This window comes from Gadus morhua, chromosome 11, assembly GCF_902167405.1.
Source record: "Gadus morhua chromosome 11, gadMor3.0, whole genome shotgun sequence".
Taxonomy (NCBI): Eukaryota; Metazoa; Chordata; class Actinopteri; order Gadiformes; family Gadidae; genus Gadus; species Gadus morhua.
The window spans coordinates 10,567,793-10,577,991 of record NC_044058.1 but is presented as its reverse complement, the minus strand read 5'-3'; the positions used below and the strand labels follow the sequence as shown (position 1 = coordinate 10,577,991).

Sequence of the window (10,199 nt, the reverse complement as noted above, 5' to 3'; positions counted from 1 at the left end):
TTAAAAGTTTGTAACTCCAAGCCTCAGTACATATAATTACACTCTTACTATAATACAGATTGAGTGTAACTCTAGATAAAGAGGCTAAAGGTTTCAAAATGTTGCAAATTGAAAACACATGGATTTATTTATTCACATTCTATCTATCTTCCAGGAGCGATTTTTTCAGACCCCTCAAATTCATTTTATTAAGATAACATGTTTTGATGTATTCCTATGAATATCATGAATATCAGCCTTAGGCTTCTTTGTGTAAAAAGATGTTTTTTGTAAATTCATAAAATATATATTCCCCCGAAGATCTAGTCCCAATAAGAGATAACATCAACAGCTCTGGGGAAGCGAAGGAGTTTCATCCGGCATGTCTTCCCATCTGATGCTCCAGGCCTGGCTGGCTGAAACATCCAGCTGTTCCCCTCTCCTCCCTCTCCCAGCTGTAGGGGGAGGCTTGCGGTGGGTGTGTTGATGGGTTTCTGGAAGAGCAGAGGGAGAGTCTGAGGCTCCCCCAACGGCCCCCTGGCAGACATTGCTCTTTGTCATTCAAGGGTGAGTGTAATGGAGGTAATGGTGTTCAGTTCTGACATGCTGAGCAAGTGTGCTAGGCTAACTGGCTAGGAGGGTGGTCAGTTTTGTAGGTGTAAACAAGCTAGTGACCTTATTAAAAACAAGCTAAACTTAGCCAGTAACCAGTGTTTATAAGAAGAGGAAACCATTACGGCGGTTAAGATAAACCTTGCATTATCTTATATGGTGCAAATGAACCTAGAGTCAAAGCTGTTGCTAATGAATACATTTACAATAGCTACTAGCTACTTTAATTTAATTAAAAATGGGATTGATTAATTGAAAAGGTTTTTAACCAATTAACAAGCTCAATAAACAAAGGAATTCACTTAGGGGATAATTCTTTCACATACAAAAAAAAAGTATGAGTCATCAGTCAATGGTCTTTGTTCAACAGTTGTTTTTTTCCTTGTGATGCGGCCCAGATTGTCAGAACTGGGACCAGAGATTCCACTGGTCCAGCTGCCTGATAAGCTGCCTCCCATGTTGGTTTTGGAGAGGGGTCGGGGCTTACTGAGAGTTCTCCTTCCCAGGGACGGACAGCCAAGTGTCGACACGTCGGGGCATCAATCTCAATGCACAGTTGGCGGCTAAAATGTGCTAAAAAACTAAAGAAAACATAAAAAAGAGAGACAGAGGGAGAGAGAGAGAGACGAATGGTGCGCAGGGTTCGTGGAAAAGTTCACAGACTAAACAACTGGGGTTTAATATGCACGTGAGTTATGGTGTCGTGACAAAGTGGTGCTTCTTCAAAATGTCAGCGTTAAAGCGCCAAGGCGAGTGCTCTCAGAGTTATATTATCTCCAGAGGTACTAGTGATTTTCGAGTTAGCCTGCGCTGAGGACGGTTGGCATTCAAGGTTCACTGTCCACGTGTGTGTCTGGGATTCAACAACGTCCTCTTATTCTGTGCTTATTTCAACAAGAGAGCCTGCATGGCCGATGTATACCCACAAACGTACAGTGTGTGTACACACTGTTTGCACTGCCTCAATACCTGTCAGTTAACACATTACTCTTCTTTTCTACATGCTCACAGGGACAATGGGTGTATTTATACGTGGAGGTGTGGCTGTTCCCAGTGGGCACTGAAGTCCTGTCTGTGGTGTCTGTGGTGTCTGTGGTGCCATTCCTCCCCCCGGAACCACAGAGTTGATAACATGCACGTACACTCACACACACACACGCACGCACGCACGCACAAACACACACACATACAGCCAATAGACTCCTCCCACAAACCCATCTCACTGACCCCCGTCTTTGTGAGGGTACCAGAAGGAAGAGAGCTGATTGAAGTAGGACTTTTATTTGAAATTGTTCACCTTTAACACATCGACATGAATATACACACACCTTGTGGTCCCGGGGGTCCGGAGTCATCAGCGAACGCTCGCTCTGTCAGCTGGGATGAACGGCAGGTTCACTTAAGGCGCACAGGGACTGGGTATGTGCACACGTAAAGACACACACACATACAGAGACATTTTAACTCTTATTCACACACACCGACACATACACATTAACGCACACACACACACACTTACACTCGCACTCAGGCAAGTGCATATACACTCAACCGCATGGACCCAAAAACAAGTAAATACTGGCGTGTACACACACACAGAGTACCTTGCACACGGCCACACATTTACATACACACACACACACACACACATCAACGCACACTTTTAAGCAGTGATGGGAACACAAACACACACACCAAATGGCACATTATGCAAGAGAGATAACAGTAGCTACTCTAACCACAAGACAAAGGCTAGCCATCTAGAAAACCACGGAGGCGGGGCTTAAAGTGCAAATCACTAGAAGCAGGGTCCTTTCTCACGCGTTGTGACCGTGAAGAAACGCGCGGCGGCTTCCTCTGATAACCCTAAGTTACTCATCTTAGCGCTGCACCTGCATGTATTAACAAATTAAACCTACTGTAGCCGATCTCCCACACACACACACACACACACACACACACACACACACACACACACACACACACACACACACACACACACACACACACACACACATACAATTATAGCTTAAACTGCTCCTCTGCGGTGCAAATCGACGACACTGCATAGTTCACACATAGTTTAGTATTTGACATTATTGCAGAACGGAGGTCCTGTCTTGGGTGTGGGGGTGGGGGGGGTTCAAGTTCAACATCAATGGCCTGAAGAAGTAGGGTAGGGGTCTCCAGGTCTCCCCCCCCCCTCAGTTGAAATGCATGACCATACTCCATATGTGGGCGGTACTGTAGTGAGGACTGTCAGTTTCCTACCACGGCCCCACCGCTCCCCTAGCCTCTGTGTTGGTTGGCGGTCAGAGGCGATGCATAGAAGAAGAAGTCTGGGCCCAGTAGGGGGGGCAGAGGGTGGGGGGTCAGTAAGGGGCAAACAGCATCTGCGGGTGGGATGTCCTGACTGGGCCGGGGGCGGGGCGTAGCAGAGCGGCTGGGAGACTCTGGGTCTGGAAGAGGGCGGGTCTGGAGGGGAGGTGGTGGGCGTGGCCTGTGGTGAGGTGGGTGTGGGCGTGGCCCGTGGGGAGGTGGTGGTGGACGTGGCTGGTGGGGTGGACGTGGCGCAGGGAGAAGGGGTTGCCCATGGCGGCGGCGGCGGCGGCGGCGACGGCGGCCAGGTGGGCGGGCATGATCTGGGCGGGAAGGGGCGGGCCGAGGTCCTTCCCCACCGACAGCGTCACCTGGCGGAGAAGGAGGAGGCACAGGGCAACAGGTCAGTACCCTGCTCTGGTGCCCTCTTAGCCGGGCTATTGCCAGTCCAAGCTCAATCGTAGATTGCACGCTGGTCTGGGTAAGCTGCTGTCATTTTCTCCAGCACAAGAGGCGTGATCAATGGACCTTGTTCAGATGACTCTGTACGCAATTGGCTGCTTGCCGTCGCTTCCCTGTCATCATTGTGTTAAAGCAGCCAATAGTGCGCCAGGGGGAAAAAACAGCTTGGTGATTGGCTCCCGCAATAACGAAACCAGAAAGAAATGTGTTGCTCTTCTCCAGACCCTTCTGCAGGGCGAACTCAAATCGCCGGCAGAATGTTTAGTTTATTTGTTTAGCACAAATGACAATCTGTGTGAGCGAGGCTACCCAGTCTAGTGCCCTCCCTCAGACAGAGAGAGGGCAGAGGTAGTAACTGTTGGTTCGAGCTTAGAAGCGCCACTGGAGGGAGAGAAGGTTGGGGTTCTGGCCAGAGAGTATAAGATTGAGTGGAAGAACGATAGAAAAAAAGACAATGAAAAAGTCAATGAAAGAAGAAGAAAAAAGAAAAAAAGGCTTTGGCGATGGACAGACAGATGGACAGGAAGGAACAGACGAGAGCCACTACCCGGGCGCAAAGCGGGCCATCTTACAAAGGTCACGGAAGTTATCGAACTTAATCTTGTGTATCGGTGATGGAAATAAGTCGAGCTGCCGCCGCCAACAGACCGCAGCTGCAGCCAATGCTGGGGGCCATCAGCCACAGGCTTGTCGCTCGGCAAACGCCTGCAGGGAAGCATCTCCCGAACGCCACGCTCATCAGCGGACCTCCTCTGCCGATGACTCAAACGCCACACTGTGAACCCGCACGCCGCCCGCATCAGCCAACAGCTGCCACGGCGAGGCCTGTTTATTTTCAAGACGCGTTTACCGCTTTTTTCCTTCAATGTTTGGCTGCGTTTAAACCGTGGTGTTAGACACGTGTGCTCTGCCATCAGGACGAGCAGGTTGTCGAGCAGTTTGTGCAAATAATTATTGGGTTTTTCATTTATTTTTGGTTCGCTGTTTGGTTTCCTCCGTCTGAAGTACTTGATGGATTGCGCGGCATTAATTTCACTTGGATCGGAAATGAGGATTTGATTAGATTAATCCTGTGTTCCTTTTTCAATCCTGTGTTATTCTAATAACCCTGTCTGTTTACGACCTTAATCAGGTCACGTTCAATATCGTACGGTGGAAGTATTTATCGCCTTCACGGCCTTCACGGCCTTCACGACTTTGATGGCACCTCATCTCACGAATAAAAACTATAGAACAATATAAAATATAATAACAATCCTCCCCCAAGGGTCATAATCATCATTACTGTCATTTCATTTTCATTTCATGTCTGCAATCTCACTGTGGAGACTGCAAACCAAAAACATTCAAAATGTTATGAAAACTTATGACACAAATAAAAGCTGCAATTGTATCGTTACTGCTTCTGTCTTTTCCAACCCTTGAAAAGACCTGAAAGCCGGGCCTGCGAAGTACACACATCTGTACACACGCTGATGTTCAGGCTAATGTTACGTTACTCCTGTTATGGCTTGTACAAGGCCGCGGTGGTCTCTGTGGTGGGGCCCACTCACTGGGGGCTTGGCGAGGCCCTTGGCAGGCTTGCTGTAGGGGCTGTATTTGGGCTTGGCCGGTTTCCCCGCGGCCCGGTCTTTGTGGCGGCGGCTGCTGATGTGCTGAAAGGAAGACAGATTCAACATTAAATAAAATAAAAGATCAACAAGACTGCTCATTGGTCGTGAGTTGCTGTGGAGGGGTTGGGTGGGTTTCCAGGTCATCGTTTGGTCGGTTGCACAAGGAATAATCAATATATGTGTGGGCAGTTGGCCACTGAGTCAGAGGAGAGTATTTCAAAAGCTGTCAAATATGAAGATATTACTTATGGATGGATTACTGTACCGACAGCAATATATTGTTGTTTCTCTTTCTTCTGGCAAATGTACTTCTCGTAAGTCGCTTTGGTTACATTTAGGGCATTTACTTAATGCCCCTAAATGTAAATGTTAATGTAAATGTAAATGGATTACGATGAATCTGGTCAGTGGTAGTTGGCAGACATTTCAGTGTATAATTCACTCGGAAGCAATCATCTCATCAAGCCGAGGGAAAATAAAGAGAAATCTGTCAGATTTAGAGAAACCTGAGAGAAAAGACCGAAGGTATAATCGGCAGCCCTCATTGTACATTTTAAAGGCATTGGTTTTGAAATGTAAGTGTTGTGAAATTTACTTCTTATCATTTCTAATTGGATTGTGCTGTTATTTGGGTTTTTGATTTTGTACAATCAATATCCATTTAAAAAGAGAGTTATGTAAGCAGAGACACACATTTGTCTGGCCCTGGAGTCCCAGGGCTGGACATAGAGCCCTCTCCAAGGCTCTCCATGTGAATAATAAATACACTCCCAACAACAGGCCTCCGGGTTAACCCGGAGATGAAGCTCATGTGATGTTACGGCGTGCATGTGATATTAAAGTGTAGGAATGTCTCCCCAAGTCTTAAGGTTAATAAAGACATGGATGACGGAGTATCTTAAAGCTTCGGCCAATATGCGCCTTAAAAAGACAGCTATTATTCAGATACCGGAGCCAGGCCATGATAAGAATTAACTGCTGCATGTCAGGAATATAATTTGTTCTGAATATGAACTTCTAGCTTCGGGTCTAGGGGGGGATTTTAAAGGGGAAAAGAAAAGAAAGTTAGCTAATCAAACTCCCGAAATGGCGCATCTAAAAGCAAGACCAAATAAGATACGTTTCTTGGTTAAATAAATCCAAAAATAGTATTTGCTGCTTTTAAAAATGCTCTGCATCATGTAAAGCTAGAAGAATGGTTTGGTTGAGCATTAGGTTAAACAAGGCTGATACTACTGTTCCGTGATAAGGTAGCCTCAACGTTGTATATGGTGCACTCAGGAACCATCGCCCCTCTCTCTCTCTCTCTCTCTCTCTGCCTCTTTCTTTCTCGGGTTTGAAATGTCTCAAAGTGTGTCTAATGATTCGTAGCCACAAGGAAACTAATACTGATGCACAAAAAAGAAACAAAACAAAAGGCAGATCTAAAAGGGGTCACTGGCCAAAGAAAGCTTCATACTGAAAAACGTCCTCTGTCTGAGATGCCTTCCCTCTCTCTCTCACCCTCTCTGCATCGTTGACTCTCTCTCTCACCCTCTCTCCATCTCTGACTCTCTCTCTCACGCTCTCTCTATCTCTGACTCTCTCTCACTCACCCTCTCTCCATCTCTGACTCTCTTTCGCTCACCTGCTTGAGTTGCGTCTCCGAGTTGACGTGCACGTCGCATGTTTCACAGTGAAACGTCTTGTTCTGAAGGCCCGTGGCCGACTTGGTGGGTGGGGCAGCGGCGGCCAGCTTGCCCTTGACCCCGGTCCGGGGGTAGGACTTAATGGACCCTCCCCCCGTCCGCGCCTCCACCATGGTCTTGTGTTTCGTACCTGCAGGGCAAAAACATTTTGGTTCAATTTGTGCTGAAATGTACCGTCTATGAGGATGTCAATATGTCCAAGCTTTTATCCCAGGGCGATGTCCAGGGAAGGGATTTGGTTTGATGATTTGAGTGCGCAGGTAGGGGGTTAGGGCATCTTGTCCAAGGATGCCCACAGAAGTAGACGGCGGGCATGGGGGACGTTAGAACCCAGAACATTGGGGCTGAGAGGGGAACACCCTGAACACCGTCCGGTCCAGACCCTCCTGGAACACCACAGTCTACTGACCTCGCTCACCTTCTGTTCCAGGGTTCTTTCCCAGGGCTGCGCTGCACTCTGGCCTGCTCTCTTTAGAAATGAGGTCATGCAGAAATATAACTTTGTTGCAACTCCAATTTTGATAGAATGCTTTGCTTATTTGGATAAAAGTGTCTAGCGAATGACTCAATGTTCACTTGGGGGTAATCCTTCATTTATAAGAACACGCTCAGGAGCTTGAACTGCTTGTACTCAATGGAAGTATTCTTAAATTGGATTTGTGTAGAACATTGATGATGTCCTTGAGTAAAAACTTTTACAAGCTGTGGTATATAATTTCTTCTTTTATCTATTAACTTCTTTAACGTTTAGGTTTAATTAACATCAATCCATTAATCAATCCCACACCACAAAATGAGTCTAATTGTAACAGGATGAATTTAGCTAATGCAGTATCAGTTTATGCTAGTAGCCACGGCTAAAGCTTATTATGGGTACAACTATGCATATCCAAATCAATATTTCCCCTCGCGGTGGAAATCTTCGCCTATGGTATCATCTGAATCACCAAGGGAAGGAAAAGGCCGCTGTGCAACTTGAGTTTGACTTGCAATAAAGCGACGGAACTGCATAAGCAAGCGTGTTATTTACATTTACAGTGGACCGTTGGTCTCCTGGGCACCAATTCCAATTCTCCTTCAATGGCTACAGACATTCACAATCAATGAATAGACCCCGCTCTCAGTAACACTGCTCCGCCACGGCCGAGGGGAACCATTCTCTTCGCTGCCAAAAAAAAAAAAAATATTTTCCCGTTAAAGGCTTGGCGCCGACCCCCCGGGCACCCTGGCCCAGAGAACTGTGTCCGCCGCAACGCCAACCTCCGCTCCGTCCCAGCCTCCCATCCTCCTCTCCACCACTGCCTCCCAACCTCCTCCCCTCTCCACCCCCCAACCTCCTCTCCACCCGGGCAGCCAACCTGCTCTCCACCCCGACCTCTTCTCCACCACCATCCACCTCTCCATCTCACCCCTCCCAGCCTCTTCCCCACCCTCTCCGCCCCTCCCCTCCTCCTCACCCATGTTGTGGGCATCCAGCTGGGACGAGGAGTTGACGGCGACCTTGCAGAGGGAGCAGTAGAGGAGACGCTTGGCCTTCTCCTCCTCCGTCTCCCCGCCCACTTCCCCCTCAGCCTCTACGCCGCCGCCTCCTCCGCCGCCTCCTCCTCCTCCTCCTCCTCCTCCATCCTCGGGCAGGACCGGAGTGTCCGTCTCCGTGGTCGCCGGCGAGCCAGGCTTCGACGCACCTTCCTCCTCCTCACCTCCTCCTTCTCCTCCTCCATCTCCTTCCACTGAGTCGCTCTCGGGGTCCGGCGCCATGGGGGGAGGGGCGTCGAGGGCGCGCATCGCCAGGGTGAAGGTCGGCGTGGGCGTGGCGGTGAGCATGGCGAGGGGCGGGGCCAGTCTCAACACGGGCGAGAGCGGCAGAGGAGCTGTGGGGGCGACGCCCTCTGTGGAGATGAGAGAGAAGGGGGCGATGGTGTTAACGCAGTAACCTGTCCAAACCGATATGCGTACGCAGCGTGCGACAAACAAGTCTTCAAAGCACGCCGAATAGCTCTGGGACACCGTGTGGTACGGTGCTGATTATAATTCAGTTTATACAAGTGTAGTACCATGTGAATTATTTATGAATCGTATAATGATAGGATATTTATGTATACAGTGACGTAAGGTCGGTCTGATGCTTATTTTGTCTGAGAGTATGTTCGGCACAACCAGGTGTTCCATGTTCAGTCTATTCATGTCTGTACTCTATTCATGTGGTCATCGTAATCTCTCTTCTGGTCTTGTTCTTTCTATTCTAGTCAGGTCAGCCCATTTCTTTCTTATTCTCCTCCTCTGTATCGCTGCCTTGATTCAGAATGAGAAAAACTCACTGACTTTCTGGGGCAGAGAGGACTGAACCTCCTGCTGCCCCATATTTAATCTGCTGTCAGACGGTACCCCTAGTAAGTAAAGTCGTTCTAACACCTAACCACGCTGCCAAAACGGCCAAGGGAATTAAAATAACAGCGTTTCAGGGAGAATAGAGCAAAAGAGGAAGAAGGTAGCGGGTCGATGAGTTTCATCCCTGCACACAGCTGCCTTCGGCCAACAGTCACTTATGAAAATGACATTCAGCCCCGGATGAGGGGCTGATCGATGGCGGTGTGTCTCTCTCTGTCGCCCCACAGCCCCGCGTCAGGCGGCGGCGTTCAGCCCCCGAGAGGAGAGGGGATCGATAGTGAATCACATTCTAGCTGCTTTCATCAACACGGATGTACGGGTCTTATATATTAAGTTCTGTCAATGGACGCACCTTCATCAAGTCTCATCGAGAGGTCCATTTATGAAATGTATCGTGAATTACTTGGACCTTAGAGGAATGTAACTACTGTCGTCCTGTAGCCAGGATGAAAGGAGCGTGGACAGGGATATTTTGTTGTTTGCTATCATTCATGACCATCAAATTATTTCAGTGTATTATATTTAAGCAATAGATCACAACAGGCTGTGGTATGTGCTCATTATACCACTGTTAAGGGGCGTTGTCCGGCCCAGACGCGCAGCGGAGGGCCGGCGACCCCCTTCACAGTGGTATAATGAGCACATACCACTGACTGAAGTGATCTATTGCTTTTATACAACGGTTACTATTATGGCAAAACGAAAGTCATAGACACACTACATTTAAAAAGAAACCAAGAAAGTCAAAGTAGCCGTTTTATTAAAGAATACCAAAAAGTAGTCCCTCCTGGCTACCTTCAAAATGCACGACGGTTGCTATGCAACACATTTTAGCGTCCCTCCGAGAGAAGGCTCGGCTAGAGCGGTTCGCCGGCAATTTATCCTATGGAGCAGTTCACTCGCCGTGTGCCTAAGCTTTCGTTAGTCTCTCCATCGCCTTGCTCCCTCCCGGAGTAACAACATTTACACCATCTCCATCATCCAACATATGTTTTACTTTGTAACTGTTTCTACTTCCAGGCGCGGAGTGATGTGTAAACTTTCACAAAATGATCGGGCGTCATAGCAGTTATGTATACGCTCATTATACAACAGTTAGGAACCAATCAGATCGCTGGATTTAGGCCCCCCGTTGTAT

The 10,199-nt window shown here is 48.2% G+C and overlaps 1 protein-coding gene across 1 annotated transcript in view; it reads right to left on the bottom strand.

Annotated features, from left to right (window-relative positions):
• Positions 1–1,856: 1,856 nt before the first annotated feature.
• The window catches only part of znf385d (zinc finger protein 385D), a 60,596-nt gene continuing 52,253 nt past the window's right edge, over positions 1,857–10,199 (bottom strand). Inside the window, exons 5-8 of the mRNA XM_030370875.1 lie at positions 8,131–8,562; positions 6,613–6,803; positions 4,926–5,027; positions 1,857–3,281 (exon numbers count right to left, since the gene is read on the bottom strand). Coding sequence (XP_030226735.1) covers positions 2,964–3,281; positions 4,926–5,027; positions 6,613–6,803; positions 8,131–8,562 — 1,043 coding nt within the window. The 3' untranslated portion in view covers positions 1,857–2,963. The remainder of the gene's footprint in view (positions 3,282–4,925; positions 5,028–6,612; positions 6,804–8,130; positions 8,563–10,199) is intronic.